The sequence below is a fragment of the Lemur catta genome, chromosome 1, assembly GCF_020740605.2.
Source record: "Lemur catta isolate mLemCat1 chromosome 1, mLemCat1.pri, whole genome shotgun sequence".
In the NCBI taxonomy this organism is placed as follows: Eukaryota; Metazoa; Chordata; class Mammalia; order Primates; family Lemuridae; genus Lemur; species Lemur catta.
The window spans coordinates 113,263,496-113,283,722 of record NC_059128.1 but is presented as its reverse complement, the minus strand read 5'-3'; the positions used below and the strand labels follow the sequence as shown (position 1 = coordinate 113,283,722).

At 54.9% G+C, this 20,227-nt stretch overlaps 2 protein-coding genes across 6 annotated transcripts; one reads left to right on the top strand and one right to left on the bottom strand.

Moving 5' to 3' along the window:
• Nucleotides 1-1,348: 1,348 nt before the first annotated feature.
• Nucleotides 1,349-10,276, top strand: TRIP10 (thyroid hormone receptor interactor 10). Of its 4 annotated transcripts, XM_045548556.1 has the most exons (15): nucleotides 1,349-1,437; nucleotides 2,671-2,786; nucleotides 2,878-2,934; nucleotides 3,766-3,913; nucleotides 3,995-4,057; nucleotides 4,198-4,302; nucleotides 4,390-4,518; nucleotides 5,113-5,259; nucleotides 5,364-5,558; nucleotides 6,608-6,775; nucleotides 7,039-7,148; nucleotides 9,009-9,141; nucleotides 9,371-9,513; nucleotides 9,604-9,725; nucleotides 9,860-10,276. In XM_045548556.1, exons 1-15 carry the CDS (start codon nucleotides 1,414-1,416, stop codon nucleotides 10,006-10,008), a joined length of 1,809 nt encoding a protein of 602 aa, XP_045404512.1. In that variant the 5' UTR covers nucleotides 1,349-1,413; the 3' UTR covers nucleotides 10,009-10,276. The 4 variants fall into 4 exon arrangements, with proteins under 4 accessions (XP_045404512.1, XP_045404494.1, XP_045404485.1 ...); XM_045548538.1 differs by lacking the exon at nucleotides 6,608-6,775 and having other exon boundaries at nucleotides 2,881-2,934; XM_045548529.1 differs by lacking the exon at nucleotides 6,608-6,775.
• Nucleotides 10,277-10,447: 171 nt separating this feature from the next.
• On the bottom strand, nucleotides 10,448-20,225 carry SH2D3A (SH2 domain containing 3A). 2 transcript variants are annotated; one of them, XM_045548508.1, is made up of 10 exons: nucleotides 20,109-20,225; nucleotides 17,412-17,548; nucleotides 15,953-16,302; nucleotides 15,512-15,588; nucleotides 13,210-13,703; nucleotides 12,984-13,099; nucleotides 12,623-12,797; nucleotides 12,423-12,534; nucleotides 11,819-12,004; nucleotides 10,448-11,047 (listed from the first exon to the last, which is right to left on the bottom strand). In XM_045548508.1, exons 2-10 carry the CDS (start codon nucleotides 17,478-17,480, stop codon nucleotides 10,887-10,889), a joined length of 1,740 nt encoding a protein of 579 aa, XP_045404464.1. In that variant the 5' UTR covers nucleotides 17,481-17,548; nucleotides 20,109-20,225; the 3' UTR covers nucleotides 10,448-10,886. The 2 variants fall into 2 exon arrangements, with proteins under 2 accessions (XP_045404464.1, XP_045404474.1); XM_045548518.1 differs by lacking the exons at nucleotides 15,953-16,302; nucleotides 20,109-20,225 and having other exon boundaries at nucleotides 17,412-17,464.
• Nucleotides 20,226-20,227: the final 2 nt, after the last annotated feature.

Here is a 20,227-nt window from a genome sequence, read left to right as displayed (position 1 = left end):
CCCGACCCCCGACCTAAATCCAGACTAGGCCAGACCCTTGGACTCAAGTTCGAGTCCCTGACCCTTTACGGGGTTGCTGGAACTTGGGTAAGCCCCCGACTCCAGTCTAAGACCCCCATCCCAATGACCTGGGCTGAACCCCAATTCCAGTTGGAGTCGCTGACTAGAGCTGAGCTCAGAACTTTGCTGGGCTGAATCCCAAACTCAGACCGACTGAGCCACTGAAGCCACTGGAGCACAGCCCACTTTGCAACCCGAGGTTTTCTAGCCTAGAAGCCACCAGCAGGTGGGGCCAGGTCCCAGCAGAGCCATCAGTCCCAGTGTGGGCTCCCCGAGCTCTCCCCTCTTCCCCGCTCCCCCCATCCCCGGGCTCCCCGAGTATTTCTCTGTAGAGGGAGCCCCAGAGCTCTGTGTAAAGGAAACCTGTCCCGGGGTTGGGGGGGGGGCCATCCCAGCCCCAGCGAAACGTCTGTCATCTCTGTAGCTGCAGAGAAAGCGCCAAAGGCCGGAGAGAATGGGGGTAGGAGTTGATGGTGCCTGTCTCCCCTTTCATCCCGGAGCCTCAAAGGGATTTACAAGGTGCGAACAGACTTTTATAGAGGAGGTAACAGTCTTCCATGCCCCAGGGCCCCGGCGTCTGGGAGAGGGGAGGAGTCGGACTCCCAGGGGCAATACCGATAATTAAACCTTCATGGCTGAGACTGGAAAACGGGCAAGTGCAAGCACGAACTGGATTGCAGCCGGGGAAAGGCCTGGGCCGGGCGCCCCAAGGACGGCCCGTCCTCAGTTTCCCAGCGGAGACTCTGGGGGAGGGAGGGCAGGATGCGGTGCCTGAGCTAATGGACCCGGCCTTGGCAGTGGCGCGTCCTGGGCAAAATCGAAGTCCTTCCATCCGCCCTGTGGCCGGAGGGACCAGGCCATTAGTGGGACGAACGTAGACGCCTGGAGCCGGGCCGGCCCGCAAGAGCCAGGTGACCTCAGTTTCTCCCTGCGACGGGGTGGGGGAAGGACTTTTTGGGTTTGGGGTTTTCAGTGTCCTGGTCCTTTAAGGAATGGATGAAGGGAGAGGGGAAAGGAAGAACCATCTGGGGCGGAGGAGGAGGATGGGAGGATGAGAAGGGCCTAAATGGGTGGGTGGGGGGTCCTTTAAGGGGTCGGTCCAGTGGCTTCGGGTGGCACCGGTCCTTTAAGAGGGGGCGGAGCGTCCGTTGGGCCACGCCTCCTTAGGGCCACGCCCTTAGAGCGCCGCGCTTGTGTTCTCCGCGAGCGGGGGCGTGGCAGAGCGCTCAGGGGCGTGGCTTAGCCTGGAGTAGGCGGGTCCGGGCGGGGCGGGGCGGGGCCAGGAGCACCGCCCTCGGCTGAGTCTCCCCGCGGCGGGCGGCGGGGAGCGGGCGAGGAGGCCGCGGGGACAGCATGGATTGGGGCACCGAGTTGTGGGTGAGTCCAATCGGCCCGGCTCCAAGTTCCCCCTTGTTGGGGTCCCCCCCTTTGTCCCCAGCGTACCTTAGTGGGGGCTCCGCGCTTTCCCTTCCACCCACCCCGGGTCCCTGCCCTCCACCCTCCGCCCACCTCTCGGAGTTTATCCCGGAGTCTGTGTGCACAACCAGGGGCTCAGGGCGACCTTGCAGGAGCGGCGCAGGGAAACTGAGGCACGGGCTTGAGAGTGAGGCGGACAGAAGTAGTCCTACGACCAGGCCAGGGCGGCCGGGAGAGGTCACCTATTTTGAGCGCCCTGGCCGGCCGGGCGGCTTATCTTACCGCCCCTGGGTCCCTGCCCGCCGCCCGCCTGTCCGGCTGGGCGGGGGAGGGGACCCTCTGGCCACCCTCACCCCCACGTGGGATTTAGAAGTCCTGACCGCCCTTTCGGTCGTCTTTAATCAACACCTAGGGACTTGGGACGCTCATGAAAGGGGAGGGGGCTGCGAGGGTCGGCCTCAGCCCCCTCCCCACCCTCCCCTGGCTCGCCCCAGGCACAGGGCGGGGCCGCCCCCTGGTCGCTCTAACCTCAGCCCTGGAAGCCCCAGAAGTTTCCTCTTATCCTAGCCGGACCTCTGACCCCTCCCCTTTCTGGGGGCGGTGGAATCCCTGCGTCTGAGCACAGCGGGGTAACTAGGCTGCGGGTCTCCCCCACCACCCCGCCTTACCTACAACCCTGGGGTTTCATTTGGAGGTGTAGTGGAGTCAGTGGGGGAAACTGAGTCACACATCGGGGGACCCCAGGGAGCATGGTGACTCAGGGAACGTGATGCCTGCCCCCTGGCCATTGGGGGGGTGCCCCCCCAGAGCTGCGAGGAACCCTGCCCCTCTGGTCTTGACTCACGCTGGGCCGGCCGGATTTTCCGGAATCTGGGGGGATTAGTAGGAGTCGAGGGGAGTGGCCCTGCCTCATTCCACACTCTCTTGGCGGTCCCGAGACTGTAGACCCTGTCGTCCCGCTGGGGCCCGGGCCCTGTTCTCCGGCCCTTCCCGGGAAGGGGAGGGGGTTCCCGCCAGTTTCCTGCCTCTCTCCGCGCCACGCCGGGGCGGCGCCGGGAAGCCACTCCTCCTCCTCGGCACGCACAGCCTGGGAGCTCTCGGGACGCCTGGTCTGCAGGCTCTGGTGGCTGTGGGTCCCCCAGGTCGTGACCCCGGCCCTCCCCACTCTCTTCCCCTTCCCGTCCCCCACCTCAGGATCAGTTCGAGGTGCTCGAGCGCCACACGCAGTGGGGGCTGGACCTGTTGGACCGATACGTGAAGTTCGTGAAAGAACGCACGGAGGTGGAACAGGCTTATGCGAAGCAGCTGCGGTGAGACCCTAGGGTGGACATGCCCTGGGAGGCCAGGGGGAGCTTTGGAGGTCTGAGGGGGCTCAGCCTTCACGCCTTTGTCTCCCCTTAGAAGCTTGGTGAAAAAATATCTGCCCAAGAGACCCGTCAAAGATGACCCTGAATCCAAGTAAGGTTGGAGACTTCTTGGGGGGGGGGCGCTGCATTTTGGGGTCTCACTTCCTCTGCCTCAACTGGGCCACTCCAGACTCATGACCCGCCTCAATTCCCCTGTAGAAGTAAAAGCATGGATGCAAGATCCAGATTACCTGGCTGGAAATCCTAAATCCACTACTATTTAGCAGGGCAGGTGACTCAAGTTCCCTATCTCTGTTTTCCTCACCTGTTAAATGGGAGGTTCCAACACTTACCAAACCAGCGACTTTGAGCAAGTGACTTAAGTTTTGTGCCTCTGTTTTCCTCATCTGTGAAATGGGCATGTGTGACCACGCTGCCTGCCTCGCAGGGCTTGCATGAACATCAACTGAGTTCATGTGTTGAAACAGTACCCAGTTTTAAGGAGCATCTGATTTTATTCTGAGTCCCCTGATTCTAAAATCTGAAAAGCTCTAGAAATCCAAAGGTTTTTTTTGGTACGCTGTTAGGCAGCGGGCAACCTGCGATCTGAGCTGACCTGAATTGTTCATTGTAGTCTTGTTTTTTTTAAATCCCACTTCGTGTGAATATTAATGCCTCTCACTGTAAAAGATTTATGGTGTTCTGTTATAGGTTTCTCCCCCCAGCCCCACTGGGGTGATGTATACAGAGATGGCATAAGCATTGCATGCATTGTAGAAGCATTCAGCTTAAGGGTTGGGGGTAAGGAATGCAGATCAGAATTTATCATTGCCTTGGGGATGAATGTTTCGGGGTTACCGTTTCCCATTTAGAGGTGGGTCCTGGGGCATCTGGCTCCCCGGAATGCCTGACTCCATGCTCCCCACTTCTCACTCCACCCCAGGTTCAGCCAGCAACAGTCCTTTGTGCAGATTCTCCAAGAGGTGAACGACTTTGCAGGCCAGCGGGAGCTGGTGGCCGAGAACCTCGGCATCCGCGTGTGTCTTGAACTGGCCAAGTACTCCCAGGACATCAAACAGGAGAGGAAGATGGTGAGGGAACCCCCTCTCTGGGTGTTGTTGGTGGGGTCCCTGCCAGAACCCTGTCGAGCCTCACTGCCCTTCTCTCCACAGCACTTCCAGGAAGGACGCCGGGCCCAGCAACAGCTGGAAAATGGCTTCAAACAGCTGGAGAATGTGAGTTTGCAGGGGTGGCAGGTGGCTCTGGGCCAGAGGAGCAGGGTGAGGGTTGCTGCTCACAGAGCTGCCCCCCTTTGTCTGGCCTGGACCTCCTCTCCTCTGTGGGTTCCCAACGTGCCCCTTGTCCCCTAACACAGAGTAAGCGTAAGTTTGAGCGGGACTGTCGGGAGGCAGAGAAGGCAGCCCAGACTGCTGAGCGGCTAGACCAGGATATCAACGCCACCAAGGCTGATGTGGAGAAGGTGTGTGTGGCATCTGGGTGAGGCGCTGGGGATTGGGGTGGGACATGGGCAGAAGCTGACTGTAATCTCCGTCTCGATATTCCTCAGGCCAAGCAACAAGCACACCTTCGAAGTCATATGGCAGAGGAAAGCAAAAATGAATATGCAGCCCAGCTACAGCGCTTTAACCGAGACCAAGCCCACTTCTATTTCTCACAGATGCCCCAGATATTTGATGTGTGTATTCCCAAGTTCCCAGACACACCTCCCCCAAAATCATCCCAAAGTTAAACCACCTCCTATACATACGTCAAAACCCCAGCTGCAGTGTCCCAATCCCTAGACTGAAAGGGAATCAGAAACCTATAGCAGCACTGAACCGTGCTTTCACTCCCGCTTTTCTTTATGCCAGAGATGTTTTTCATTCCTTTTAAAACTTCTGCTCATTCTTCTAAGCTCCAGTTCTAACCAATCCTCCAAAAGATCCTCGGATTTCCCCTCTTCTGTTTCAGCCCTGCACTCTACTGTCTGTCCCAGCCCTGGCACTGGGAGTATCTGTGCCAGGACTTCTTTTCCTTCAAATCCCTTGTCACTTCCTTCGAGATGCCTTTGTAACTCCCTAGGCAAGTGACCTGCTCTGAAATCCCCCCTGTTGCTGTGTCTCTCCCCAGCCACACTGGGCTGGAGTCTCTGTTCTCTAGTCTGTTTCCCCGACCAGATTGGGCTTGGGGCTGGGGCCATTGTGGAGTGCTGTCATGTTTGCAGAATGAATCACTCTGCCACTGGTCCCTCCATTAGCATCCCTGAGGCACCCTTGCCCTGTCCCTACAGAAGCTGCAGGACATGGACGAACGCAGGGCCACCCACCTGGGGGCCGGGTACGGGCTCTTGTCAGAGGCGGAGCTGCAGGTGGTTCCCATCATCGCCAAGTGCCTAGAGGGCATGAAGGTGGCCGCAGATGCCGTGGATCCCAAAAACGTGGGTGCTTGGTCTGGGGGTGTCCAGTGGGCAGAGGGAGGCTCCCCAAAGATTGGGCACTTCATTTTGCCCCTGACTGCCCACCCACTGTGCCTTCTCCCCAGGATTCCCAGGTCCTTATAGAGCTGCACAAGTCAGGTTTTGCCCGCCCGGGCGACGTGGAATTCGAAGACTTCAGCCAGCCCATGAACCGTGCGCCCTCGGACAGCAGCCTGGGCACCCCCTCAGATGGACGACCCGAGCTCCGGGGCTCGGGCCGCAGCCGTGCCAAGCGCTGGCCCTTCGGCAAGAAGAACAAGGTGGGGGCCAGGGCCCTTGGGGTGGGGTGGGGGGCTGGAGGACAGTTAGTGGGGACAAGCGGGGCCCCTACTGAGTCAGCCCCAGCCGCCTGAACGCTGAGTCCTGGGCAGGAATTTTCCTCTTGGCTGCGGGCCCAGGCTGGAGGGAAGGAAGGCAGGCGGCCGATTGGCCTGGGAGTCCCCCGAGGCGGAGGGGGGCAGGGTGGAGAGGCCTGTGGCGTCTGTCTGCTGCTTCTCAGGATGCTGGGAGAAGACCTGCTTTTGGAATTCAGGGCTGGCCCAAGGGCTAGAGACACTGTCCCTGGGGACTTCCCGGGTGTTTCTCTGGGTCCCCGCCCTGCACGCTCTGTTTTCTTGAGGTTTTTTGGCTTTCGATGTCAGGGATATACCTTGACACCCTTGGTTTACACCTTCAACAACTCACCTCTCCCTAGTGTAGACTTTTGCCTGCCCCCCGGTTTATACTATACTTTTGATTCGTATTGCTTAGAGTTTGGGATCCTCCTCAACTTCCACCTGCCACTGCCCGGCTTAAACCTTCCACTCCCCTAACCCATCAGATATTTCCAGCCTTCCACTCTTCTCTCAGCCTGTTCTTTTTGGCCTCTGTGGCCCTATTCCCGTCTGAGACCCCGATTTCCTGCATGTGTCTGCCCCCACCTGCTAGACTGTGAGCCCAGAAAGCCAGGTGGACAGAGACGTGGGCCTCCCGGGGCCCCATGCTAGTTCCTGGACGTCCCATTCAAGGGACGTAGGAGATGCGGGTGGGACAGAGGGGTCTGCCTTCCGGCTCACAGTCTGATGTGTCATTCTTGCCACCTCCCAGATTTTTGTGTTACTCTCGAGTGTTTTCTGTGTGTGCACATCTTGAGTTGTGGTTTTCTTACCGTTATTTTTTTCTTTCTCCATTTTGTTTTTTCCTTGTTTTCGTTTTGTGTGTGTGTGTGTGTGTGTCCATCCGTCCATACGTCCATCCGAACTCGTTCTCTACATCCTCCTACCTCCCATGACCTTCCCGACCCATCCTCCTCCCCGGCTCCTGCCGGTAGCCTCGCCCCCCACCCCTCTCCCCCCTGGGGGGCCCCCTACCCTCGGCATTGCCTAATGGACCCCCGTCCCCCCGCTCCGGCCGTGACCCCTTGGCCATACTGAGCGAGATCAGTAAGTCGGTCAAACCGAGGCTAGCATCCTTCCGCAGCCTTCGAGGCAGCCGTGGGGTAAGTGAGGCCTCAGGGCAGGAAGACATGTTGGCCTCAGCCTGCCCAGCGGCCGGGTGGCGGGACCCTGGGCTCGCTTCCTGCCGCTGGCTGGGCACCCCCTTCCCGGGTTGCCTGACTTAGACCTGCTTTGCTCTGTGCATGGCCCTGCCCCCAAGAACCTTGGATGGGGAGGAAGGTGGACTTGGTATGTCTCAGAAGGGTGCAGAGCCTGGGAGCTTAGACACCACAATCCCAGATTCACTCCTCTCCCCACCTTGCAGACAGTGGTGACAGAGGATTTTAGCCACTTGCCCCCGGAGCAGCAGAGAAAGCGACTTCAACAGCAGCTGGAAGAACGCAGTCGTGAACTTCAGAAGGAGGTGGACCAGAGGTAAGGCAGGCTGGGGGTGAGAGGGGAGGCAGGAAAAGAACACGATAAAATAATAAATGAATTACATTTAAATGGTACTCACGGATCTCCCCAACAAACCCCAGGTCCTGATGGTTTTATAGGTGATTCCTGCCACGCTTACAAGAAACAGTTACTTCTTATCTTATACAATTCATTCCAGCAAGCAGAAAAGAGTGAAAACTCTCAGCTTATTTAGGAAGCTAGCAGAATCTGGATGCCCAAATCAGTGGCCAAGAATTCAAGAAAATAAAATTACAGGCTCATTTTACCTCATTTGTCATCTTAGATGCAAAATCCTAGCCAAGCAAATCCAGTAGCATATTCAAAAATAATACATCATGGGGTGTTGCTGATTGCACAACTATGTGAATGTACTAAATGCCCCAGAACTATACACTTAAAAATTGGCCATAGTGGTAAATTTTATGTTATCCTCTATCTTACTACAATAAAAAAATGTTTAAAAAGACTTAAAAAAAAACCCCACGATCAGTTGGGTGTGATCCCTGTAATGCAAAGATAGTTCAATATCAAAGTATTTATCTATCTAATTCACCATATTAATTGGCTAAAAGAAAAAAAAAGCTATATGGTCGTCTGTTTAATAATTCAAACACTTAAAATACGAACAATAAAATTTCTGCCAGGTTAAAAAAAAATTCTTTTACTCTTTCCAAGCAACAAAATCCTCTTCCCAGTCCTGTTACATAATAGGAATGACGTTTGCCACTTGTGAACAGGCAGCCAAGTTACATTTTGCCGTCTGCATGTAACCTCTTGGACAAAATGGTTTTTATTGGTGTAAAGTTCCATTCGGAACGCTACATTTCCTGGGTTTTTATGGTGGGGAGGAGTTAAGGGTGTGTGCTCTGGAGTTAAGGACTGTTTTTTCTTTTTGAGACAGAGTCTCACTCTGTTGCCAGGCTCAAGCAATCCTCCTGCCTCAGCCTCCTGAGTAGCTGGGACTACAGGCATGCCCCACGATGCCCAGCTAATTTTTCTATTATTAGTAGAGATGGGGTCTCGCTCTTGCTCAAGCTGGTCTTGAACTCCTGACCTCAAGTGATCCTCCTGCCTCAGCCTCCCAGAGTGCTAGGATTATAGGTGTGAGCCACCGTGCCCAGCCAGGAAAGACTGTCTTGATTTCTATTATAGCTCTATCTCTGAGATCTTGGGCAGCTCCCTTTACCTTTTTATTCCTTAATTTCTTCATCTGTAAAGTTGGTCAGATATTAGAACTAGAAGGAAGTTAAGCCCAGGTCTGATATATTCCAAAGGTCTATTCTTAGAGACAGTCATTACCACCTATATATAAAGACATAGAGGAGACAGATGGGAGACTAATGATGATAACACCTGTGCATTTATTGATTGCTTACTGTATCCCAGGCACCATTCTAAACATGGATTTACTAGAATTCTCAAATTTTCTTGAGCAATTATAAGTAGAGTTAGGATCCAGACTTGTTTAGTGCCATATTTCTGATGCTTACAATAGTGCCTGGTATGCAGTAGGCACTCAATAGTGAATAATTGAATAATAACTAGGACTTACTGTATAATAGTACCTTACTAGGTACCAGGCACTGTTCTAGTCCTTAGAATGATCCACAATGAGATATATGTGTCATTGTACCCATTTTCAAGGTAAGCACACTGAGGCAGGGGTTTCATAGGCAAAGCCCACAAAACTAGGAAATGTTCACTTTGAGATTCGAACCCGTGCAGTCTGGCACTAGCATTTGAGTTCTTAACCACTGAAGCAAAGCCTCTGGGGTCTTTTGCTTGTTAAATCACATGGCGCTGTACTTTCTTTTCTGCCTGCCTGCCTTGCCCTAGGGAAGCCCTGAAGAAAATGAAGGACGTCTATGAGAAGACACCCCAGATGGGGGACCCTGCCAGCTTGGAGCCCCGGATCACAGAAACCCTGGGCAACATCGAACGGCTGAAATTGGAAGTGCAGAAGTATGAGGTAAAGGAAGGGCCCTGGGGAGGGGTGGGGGCCAGCGGGGCTGGCTGAGTCACCGCCTGGGTGGGGTAGGGGACAGGGAGATCCTGGGGCGGGTGGGTGTGGGGGGGGTTCCAGCTGTTTCTCATCACAGCCTTGGGTGTGCATGGTGATCTCAGGAAACCTCCAGGTCCAGGGGGGGCTGGCCCCGGAGCCCTGCCCTGGAACTGATCCTGTCACCCTCTCCTCCCAGACTTGGCTGGCAGAAGCCGAAAGCCGGGTCCTAAGCAACAAGGGGGACAGCCTGGGCCGGCACGTACGGCCTCCGGACCCTCCAGCCAGCGCCCCACCAGACAGCAGCAGCAACAGCAATGCGTCGCAGGACAACAAGGAGAGGTGAGCGGGGAGGCCAGAGCAGGGACCAGAGGTCCAGCCCCAGGGACCCAGGAAGGGGCCATCTCGATCTGCCCAATTCTCCCCAACCAGCTCGGAAGAGCCTCCCTCGGAGGAGGGCCAAGATGCCCCCATTTATACGGAGTTCGATGAGGATTTTGAGGAGGAGCCTGCGTCCCCCATAGGCCACTGTGTGGCCATCTACCACTTTGAAGGTGAGGATGGCTGGGGTGGGCTTGTGGGCAGGGGCACAGGGCAGTTGCTTGAGCAGAGGGTGTGTGTGGCCGCTTTCTGTTTAAATGTGCCTAACCCTAACGCTAACCCTGGGTGCACCCCCACCCCACAACAGGGTCCAGCGAGGGCACCATCTCCATGGCTGAGGGTGAAGGTCTCAGCCTCATGGAAGAGGACAAAGGCGATGGCTGGACCCGCGTTAGGCGGAAAGAGGGAGGAGAGGGCTATGTGCCCACCTCCTACCTGCGAGTCACGCTCAACTGAACCCTGCCAGAGGCAGGAAGAGGAGGGGCTGTCAGCTGCTGCTTCTGGGCCACGGGGAGCCCCAGGACCTATGCACTTTATTTCTGCCCCCGTGGCTTTGGCTGAGACCTGTGTAACCTGCTGCCCTCCTCCCTGATCCCACGTGTCACTCTAAGTGGACCCGCTGTGCCTTCCACCACTGATGTACATACTCATGTTTCAAAATCTTTTCTTCCTGCCACTCAACTTGGGCTGTTTTGTTTTATATATAAAAAAAAATTAGATAAAACTCTTGGAGTCTGTGCCTTGTTAGGGGATTTAGATATTGGGGCTGCATCTTGGTGGGTGTTTGTTTGTGACTCCAGTATAGGGAGACATCTGTATGCAGTGGCACTTACTGAGAACAGGTAGTGTTTACTGAGTGTCTACTGTGTACCAGGCATTCTCCACCTACCCACGATCTCATTTAAACATCAAGCTTTAATCCCTGCAAACCCCTCTAGGAAGTACACAGTCTCGATTTCATGTTGATGGCAGACACAGAGAGGTCAAGTGATCTGCTAGAAGTCACACAGCTTTTAAGGGGTGGAGTCATATTTGAACTCTGGCCTCTGATGTCAGATCTGCAAGTTCTCTTACCATGTTCACAATGTTGCTGCTGTTTTCTTAAGTGTCCCAGCTGTAGGGGGCATGTGGGGTGGTCTTACAGTATAAGGGAGGACCCCCCAGGATCCATGTGCGTTTTTAGGGGGCAGGGTGGATTCTTGTAAGCCTGCCCCCCTTCCTTCTGTTGGTGGGGACAGGTCTCCACTGCCTGTAGCTGTGTGAGAAACATAGGGCGATTTCCTTGGTCTCCTTGGCGGGTCCCTAGAAGTCTTGGGGTCCCAGCCTGTCTGCGCTCAGTGGTCAGGTTCCAGGCGCTGCGACAGGACGCTGAGGACGCGCTGGAACTTCTCAAGGCGTTGGGCTAGTGGCGCTCCCAGGCCCCGGGTACCCCAGAGCAGCCTCCGCAGGAAGCCGGTGGTCAGGGCCTCCCTCAGCTCCGGGTTAGGCCGGAATCCTGGAGACACAGTCAGGTGGGCTGAGGGCGGGCCCCAGACTCCCGCCTCGACCCTCCACCTCCCGCACCTGCCTTTCCTCTTGGGGACTTTGACCCAGCAGGGACCCAGAGGGACTCTGCCCTCCGAAGCGGGATGGCTGGGCGGAGTTAGTGGGGAGGGGACTCCTAGGTCGCTGCAGGAATGGGGGTGGGGTGCTTGAGAGGCTTGGTGGGGGTGGGCTCTGCTGGGGTGCATGAGGGTGCCCCATTCCAGGTTCAAGATTCTGGGGATCCCACTTTAGGAGCTGTCTGGAGATAAGGTGCCCCAGGGGCTGGATTTCAGGTCACCAGGGAAGGTGGGGGTGTCTGGGAGGCTGGGCTGGCCCAGAAGAGAAGGTGGCTCAGCGCAGTGAGGGCGCTGTTCTCCCACCAACTTGAAGGACTGAGTTATTTTGGAGGGAGCTGGGCGTTCTTGGGGGTTGAGATCCTCTGGGGGCGGGGTCGCCACAGGTGGGGGCTGGGAGTGGAGCCCTGGGGGCGTGGTTATGGGGGCGGGGACTCCCCATTTGGTGTGGAGAGCCCTGATCCTGTCAATACTGCTTGATGCAGCAGGTGCTTGCGGTGAGGACCTCACGGGGGCGGGGCGGGGGGGGCGTCCCAGTTTGGGTGGGACTGGGGGCGTGGCAGGAGGCTCCCGTCCTGGGGCAGTTGGGTTTGTGGCATCTGGTTAGAGCAGGCTGGGTGTTCCTGAAGGCGGAACCCTCGGGCAGCCTGGCACAGGGGGGCGCTTACCCCGCAGGCGCTGGGCCGCCACCTGGCGGAATCTGGGCGCGTCCCGGGCCACCTGGCGCGCCCCGTACAGGGTGCGCAGCAGCCGCTCGCAGCTCTCGTCCAGCGGGCCCCCGAGTTCCTCGCCCTCCAGTAGGCGCACCGCGGGTGCCACGTGCGGCAGCGCCACCTCGCCGGGGTCGCAGGGTCCTGCGAAGCGGGAAGGTCTGAACTGGGTTTGGGGCACAGGATGGGGCATAGGGCCGAGGGCATAGGGCCGAGTGCGCGGCTTGCGGCCGACGCGGAGAGCAGAGCCCGACTGGGTCCGGGGCGGGGCCTAGGGCAGGAGGGGGGCTTGGGACGGAGCTGGGGCGGGGCCTAGGGAAAGGATCCAGATCCGGGTCTGGTATGGAGGGCGGGACCTACAGCGAATGGGCGTGGCAAGGGCGGGATCGGGGCGGGGTCTGGGGGGGCAGACGTAGATAGCGGAGCATAGCGCAGGGCAGGACTGGGTCCAGGGCGGGGCTTAGGGCGTGGCGTGGCCTAGGGCGAAGGGGCGTGGCCTAGAACTGGATTCCTGTTAAACTTCGTCTGGGGCTGCAGAGGATGCTCTCGGACCCTCACTCACCAGCGCCCTCATCCAGAGCCCGTATCAGCGGCTTCAGCTCCTGCTCAAAGGCCAGCGCAGCCTCTGTGTGGCTCCGTCGGAGCTGGCGCCACGTGTGCTCCAACCGGGACACCTGGGGGAGGAGACCTGAGCATGCCTCCTCTCCCCTCTTCCTCGTCACCTGCGCTCTTGCTTCCTCCCCATCCCTGCTTCCCACGCACCTGGGGCATGAGCAGGGCGCCCATGACCGCGGCCATCCCGGGCAGGTCCCCAGCCGACCCTGGCCGCAGTGCCAACGCCAGCTCTACCAGGCCCCTGAGTGCAGCCGCGCGTTCCTCCAGAGGTCCAGAACAGCCAAGCACGGCCAGCGCCCCGGCCAGCACCAGCGTCTCGTGCCTGCGGAGGGGAGGGCAAGGGTCTGGGGACAGTGGGGAGGTTGGTAATGCGGGGGTGAGGGGAGACCGGAGGTGGCGTTTCCCAACTCCCCTCTTCTGTGGGAGGCTGCGAATGGGGGAGATATTTGCCAACCCTGGGGAGTGGGGTGAATCGGCCCCCAACCAAGGTTCCAGGAGGCTGGCTCACCTCTCTAGCAGTTCCAACCTCAAGCGATGCCCATGGGGAAGCGTGAGCAGCTCCAGGCCAGAGGCCACCCCCATGTTGGCCCTCCGAAACCTGGTCACGCCCAGGAGGCCTGTGGCCTGTGAGAGGGAATGGGGAGGTCAGGTGAACAGTAAATATATAGGTGCGGTAGGGCCTTGCTGGGCTTCAGCTCTCTGCCTGGGGAGAAGCGACTTGGCAGGTGACCCACCTGGCAGTCCACCAACAGCAGGTGAAGGGCAGTGCTGTCTGGATGGTGCTCCAGGAACAGCCCACGGAGCTTACGCAGGACTTCGGGTTCCAGGGGCCGATTGTGGGGGTTCAGCAGGCAGGATGGAGTGTCAGGGGGACAGAAAGAGACCTCAGCCTGTGGTCTCCTAAAACATCTGTTCTCTTCCTCCTCCTCCTCCTCCTCCTCCTCGGCCTCCCACCACAAGGCCTCTGGCTCTGGCCAGCTCTGACCAGGGGGCGTCTCCTGGGCACTGGCCACTCTAGGCACAAGCTCACAGTATGTTGAGGGGCGTCCAGAGGCCTCAGGCAGCACCAGTGAGGGTGTCCGGGGGGGCTTGGTTGGTGCCTTGGCATGAAGCTGCCCATCGGAAGCCCTGAGAGTGTCAGCCACAGTCCCAAGGAGAGCAGGGGCCTTCAGCAACACCGGGTCGCTCCCTGTTCGGGGCAGGGCAGCTACAGGCGTAGTGGAAGCTCCTGGGGTCACACAAGAAGGGACAATAGAAGTACGCAGAGAAGATAGCTGGGTGGAGTGTAGGTGGGGGGTTCATGGGCTACCCCACTCCCAATTTATCCATTATTCAGCCAATAACAGGGTATCCCAACCTATCTCGGTGCAGCTTGGAATGTGAACAACTTCACCAATAGAAATGCTACACACTTACCCATGATTTGAAAACATTCCTTCGGGACTTCTGTAGTTTTTTGAATTCTGAATACTACATTTAAAATCTGATTTCTTTACTTTTGCCCCTCTAGTTGAAGATGGGAAGCATTGACTGAACGCAATTAAAATGTTAAAAAATGTAGTATTCAAAATTCACAAAAACTACAGAAGTGTCAATGAAACGAAACATATTAAACTTTCAAATGATGTCTTTTGTATAATTTATGGCATGTTTACCTCTGGGGTTATTAGTACTTAAAACTGTACCAAGACTTTTGGGAGATTCTGTATTTATTTATGAAGCATTTGATAATGTTCTAGAGCCCCAGGGTCTCACTCCTGCTGCTTCAGCTACCCTCGCCAAGTTTTGGTTGAATGTCAACAGTTCAAATTTTTGCTTCTACCCCAGGGCCTTTGCACTGGCTGTTCCTTCTGTTTGGGCCATTCTTTCCCCAGTTATCCACATTGTTCCCTCCTTCATTTCCTTCCATTTGTTTTCTCAATGAGGCCATTCCTGGGGACTATTAAAATTGCAGGGCAGCATGGTGGCCCACACCTGTAATCCTAGCACTTTGAGAGGCCTTGGTGGGAGGGTTGCTTGAGGCCAGGAGTTGGAGACCAGCCTGAGCAACATAATGAGACCCTCATCTCCACAACAAAATTAAAAAAAAAAAAAAATTAGCCAAGCATGGTGGCATGTGCCTATAGTCTCTACAAAAAAAAAAAAAAATTAGCTGGGTCTGGTGGAGCAGGCCTGTAGCCACAGCTACTCTGGAGGCTGAGGCAGGAGGATCGCTTGAGCCCAGAAGTTTCAGGTTGCAGTGAGCTCTGATGCCACTGCACTATATAGCCCAGGTAACAGAGTGACACCTTGCTCAATAAATTAATAATAAAGAAATAAATTGCAATATCCACCTCCATCCCTATTCTCCCAACCTCCCTAACTTTGTTTTAATTTTTATCCCAAAGCATACACTATTGGCTTATTGTTGTGGTTCATGGTCTGTTGTTCTTTAATAGAATGTTGGCTTCCCTCAGGCAGGGATCTTTGTTTTTCTGGTTCTTTGGTGTGTCCTAGCCCTTAGGGCAGGGCCTGCCATGCAGTGAGGGCTCATGTTGAATGGGGCAGGTGGGGCATGTAAAAGGAGCACAAGGGGACATGCGGATGAGTCCTCTTTTAGGTAAGACAGCTGGAGTCAACTGCTCTGAGGAGCTCCCATTGGATGCAGAGGATCCACTCAGGAAAAGATTAGGGGAATGGGGATGTTCCCATCAATAGTGGGAACAGCAAGTGCAAAAGGCCCTGGGGCAGAAATAAGTCTGAAAGTTTCCAGCGACTGCAAGCAGGGCTGTGTGATTGGAATGAGGAAGGTATGCAGCAAAAGTTGTTAGAAAGGTCAGCTGTAGTCAAAACAGATAGGGCTTCTTGGAATAATTGTAAACAGGCAAAGTCCTCGTGTATTTTAGATCACTGTGACAACACTGAGGACATGATTAGCCCCATTTTCCAAAGCAAGAAGTTGAGGCTCTGAGAGGTTCCATCACCTGCCCAAGACTGCTCAGGTGGTGAGTGGCAGAGCCAATCACTGAGCTGTGTGCTGTCCTAGTAGACCCTCACCTGGTTCAAGGTGGTCTTCTCTTGACCGCCCCATATGCGCCAAGTCTGCAGGCTGACTGTTGCTCCACTTCCTTTCCCTGGGGAACAGAGGTGAGAGAGACCTGTAGAACAGCCTAAGCAGGGCAGCCCTCACCAATACCCAGAAATCCCTGCATCCAGTCACCCTGTACCAGTGGGTCTACTCAACCAAGGTGAGCTACCTCCAGGGGATGCTTGCAAAGTGTGGAGACATCTTTAGTTGTCACAACTAGCAGGGAAGGGAGGGTGGCTTGCTACTGGCATCTAGCGGGTGGAGGCCAAGGATGCGGCTCAACATCCTACAATGCACAGGACAGCCCCCCACAACCAAGAATTATGGGTCCCTAAGTGTCAATAGTGCTGGCATAGAGAAACCCGGGGGGATGTCGGGTGTTTTCAAGGAGGTGGAGAAACTGTGAGTACCTGAGAGGCTCTACCTGAGCCGGGCTGTCCATAAGGGTGTCCTCACTAAAGCTGCGCCGCAGAGGCCCCTGCCGAGTCACAGGCCTGCAGGCCACAGCCCCTGTGGCCTGGGACAGTGGGCGCTGGCTGGTCATATAACTGTGAACCAGGGCAGGCATGCTGGGGAATTGTTCATCTTCCAGCTGAAAGAGGGCCACAGGCCGGCCTGGCCGGGGACGCAGGGCCACACGGAACACCTCGAAGTGGAGGACTGAGCCCCGCCAGAGGCAGGAAATCACAGGGTGGCCTCCGAGGGACCCAGAGGCACGAACCAAGAAGTCACCATCTTGCTGAAGAAGAGCTTCAGCCTTCTGTGAATGGAAGACACAGGGCAGGGGGCTTAGGAATGAGCCCAGACCAGCAGTTAGTGGTGACTCCCTCCCCACTGCCCTCCCAAGAAAAGCCACCCCACTGAAACCTCTGTGGCAGGTGGAGACTAGGCAGATTTGCATCAAACCATTTTCCCCTTTCTCATGGACACCTGTGTGAACTACATTTCCCAGGCTCCCTTGCAGCCAGGGTCATCATGTGACAAGATCTGGCCAATGGGATGTGGGGTAGAAGTGCTGTGGCAAATATCTGGACCTGGCCCATAAAATCGTCCTGGTTCTGTCCCATATCTGTCAGCTGGATATCCCCAAAGCCCTGGGGGAATGGCAGAACCACAAGATGGACTTGGCCCCCAATTGGTTTACTAAGTTATACTGTCTCTCATGATTTATTTTATTTTCATTTTTTAATTTGTTTTAGAGACAGGGTCTCGCTCTGTTGCCCAGGCTGGAGTGCAGTGGTGTGATCACAGGTCACTGCAGGCTCAAACTCCTGGGCTCAGGGAATCCTCCTGCCTCAGTCTCCCAACCTCCGTGTGTCATCATGCCCGGCTAATTTTTAAAAATTTTTTGTAGAGATGGGGTCTTGCTGTGTTGCCCAGGCTGGTCTCAAACTCCTGGCCTGAAGTGATCCTGCTGCTTTGGCCTCCCAAAGCACTGGGCTTATAGGCATGAGCCACTGTGCCTGGCCTCTCTATCATGATTTCACTGGATGTTCAGGTCCTAGGATTCCTGAGGGTGACACCTATGTTGGAGATGGGGGTGGGGAATTTTGAATGGAGAGAGAAATGTCAGGAGGCAGATGGGGCCCAGAGGGAGAGATGGGCAGGGCCAAGGGTAGTTTTAGAGCCATTAAGACCCTCCTCAATCTCTGTCACCAACCTCAACACCACCCCAAAGAAAATGATAATTTAAATATAAAGAGTGACAGTTCCCAAGCAGCCAAACTTCAGGACAGTCCCTAGCCCCCAGCTACCTCTCCCCACAGACCCTGGCCCTACACCTCTAATCCAGGACTCAGGAGTCCTCAGCAGGTCAAGGGTGAAAGAGGCTCCCCCTAGATGGAGCTGAGGCCCTGCAGAAGGCAGTACCTGGCGGGACAGGGAGCCGTGGTACCAGGGTTGGCCAGCAAGGTCCCCTCCATCCTGTGGTACCTGCATGGAGCTCTTGGGGACAGAGGGTGCCAGGGCTGAGCTCTGCACTTTCAACAGGCCTCAGTCTTTCACATCTGTAAAATGGGAATAATTAGCCCTGCTTCCAGAGCAGCTGGGCCAGCTCCTTCTCTGCTCCTCTGGGTCTTGGAGACAGCAGCCCATATTCTATTAAACCTTAAAATGCAACAATATGACATACACACACACACACACACACACACACACAGTCAGCCTTCCATATTGGCAGCTGTTGCACCTGCAGATTCAACCAACTTAAAATCAAAAATATTTGCAAAAGAAAACTACACAATAAAAAATAACAATACAATAAAAAAATACAGTATGATAACAATTTACATAGTATTTACATTGTATGATATTAGGTATTACCAGTAATCTAGAGATGATTTATATGTTTTTATATATATTTATCCAGAGATAAATATATATTTATGTATAAAAAGATATAAAATCTGGCTATGAGTAACTTGTTTAATTTAGGACTGGCTGTGATGTCATGGAAACAGCATGATTCTTGCAAAGGAAGAAGACATAACATATGCATCACTTTCAAAGGTAATGCAATTTTTATGAAGTGAACAAATTAATGAAGATGATGTCATGCCACCACGTTTTGTAAAAATTCAATTAGCAAATTCACTGACCCCTATTTATGGGACACCGAAGCTGTGCCAAACAGCTGTTCTAGGTACTAGAGACCCAGCTGTGGACAAAATGGATGGGAAACCCTGTAGTCAGAGAGCTGAGATTCTTCTTGCGGGGTGGTGGCTAAGAAATAATTAGATGATAGACTACACTGGAGTGTGCTAGGCAGAGAACCTAAACCAGGGACAGGATATGATCAAGGTTCCAGTGGTGGGGCAAAAATTTCTGATAGCGTGGCCAGGTAGGATTTTGAGGGAGTGAGTGACTCTCTGGGTAAAAAAAAAAACAACATTCCAGGCAGGGAGAATTTAACTTAACAAATGTCCAAGGCTTCTCATCAATCTATGGGCACATTCAGGTATTCTCAGGATGTGTGGAAACCTAACCCATGCATTGCTTTAGATATAACTCCACTATTCAGATTGTGAAAAGGTCACATTTTGTAGTAAAGTCAGCAAATAGGAATTTGGCGTTTGCAGATTTTTCTTGTACCTCGGAGCCAGTGCAATTTGTTATTGTTATTATGATGGTCAAATTTAGGTCTCAAACATTTTGGTAGTTTCCTAATCATCTTGTAGGTTTCAGTGTCTCAAGTGTCTGGTGGGGAAAATTGCTCTGGATGGGAGGGAAGAGGAGAATCTGCTTCTTACCCTAATCCCCCAAGGTCTTCTGGGTCTGGAGGGGTCTACAGGGAAATAGCACCAGGATTCCAGCCTCCTGAGTCAGCAGGCTGCGGGCCTGGAAGGGGCAGGAAGTTCCCAGACCAGCCCTAGCAGCTTTAGGGGAGGAGAGCTGAGCTGGGCAGGGACCCATGCAGGGAGCTGGCTGCAGGCCCTGCATACCTGAAGTCAGGTGTGTCTTCAGAATGCTGTGCACTTCCTGTTTGTCAGCTGGGCCAGGCCCAGCCTTGGTCTTAGACACTGCCAACCCCAACTTCCTCTGTCTCAAGCCCCCTTTAGTGGGGAGGGCTGGTGTGGGGCGGTGGCATGATTTGTTAGTTCGGGGACGCATGTGTGCATGGCGGGGGTGAGGTGGGGGTACACCAGCATAGAGAACATGGACACAGATGGACATGAGGACTCACACTTGACACTGAACAAACATTGATTGGTTGAGCACTTACATACTGCGGGCCAGGCTCAGTCCTAGACCCTGGAAATACAATGACGCTAAAGAGATCAAAGCCCTGCACCACCCGCCCTGCCCTCCAGAGCTCACACACAGTCTGCTTCGCAACACAGACAAACAGACAAGCACACAATGAATGAAAAAGATAATTTCTAAGAGTAATCAATGAAGGTGCTAAGACAGAGAGATTTGATAAAAGGGGGGTGGGGTGGACAGGCCACTTTAAATAGCAAGATCAGGACAGGCTTCTCCCAGGAGGTGACATGGGAACTGAGACCTCAGTGCAGAGGGAGGCGGTTAGGGAAAGATTTGGAGGAGTTGTCCAGGTGGGGGGTACAGCAAGGGCAGAGACCTGGAACTTGCTTTTTAATAGTTTACATCATCAGGGAGGCCGGTGTGGCTGGAGTACAATGAACGAGGAACAGAGAGGAGGAGGTGAGGTTGGGGAGACCAGCAGGGGAGGCCACTCAGGAACTGGTGCACCCTGAATTTTAAGCTCAGTGGGACGGAATGGGGCGTCTTGGAGGAGTTTTAAGTGAAGGAGGGACACGATCTGATTCATGGTTTAAAAAGATCACTCATGCAAACATAGAAACAGAGGCTTTCGCTGTTGCACAGGACACACACCCAGAGGCGCACGCCTAGGTACATACACCTGGCTACAGACATGCGTGGCGCACGGCGACCCACCTATTCACTCCCTCTGAGACCTCTTCCATGTCCGCGGACGCGTGGAGGCAGACCCCAGCAGATCCTCCCTGACAGCCGCTGGCCCCACCTGCACAGAGAGGACTCCCCACCCCACTCATCCCCTGGTCTCTGTCCGGGGGCTCCACTTACCAGGGAGGGACCCGTGGGGCTCCCACGAGCCTGGGGCCAGGTGGAAGCCTGAGGCTCTGCGGCTTCGGGCCGCTGCCCACAGCGCCACCCGTCCCCGCCCCAGCCACGCACCGCCTCCC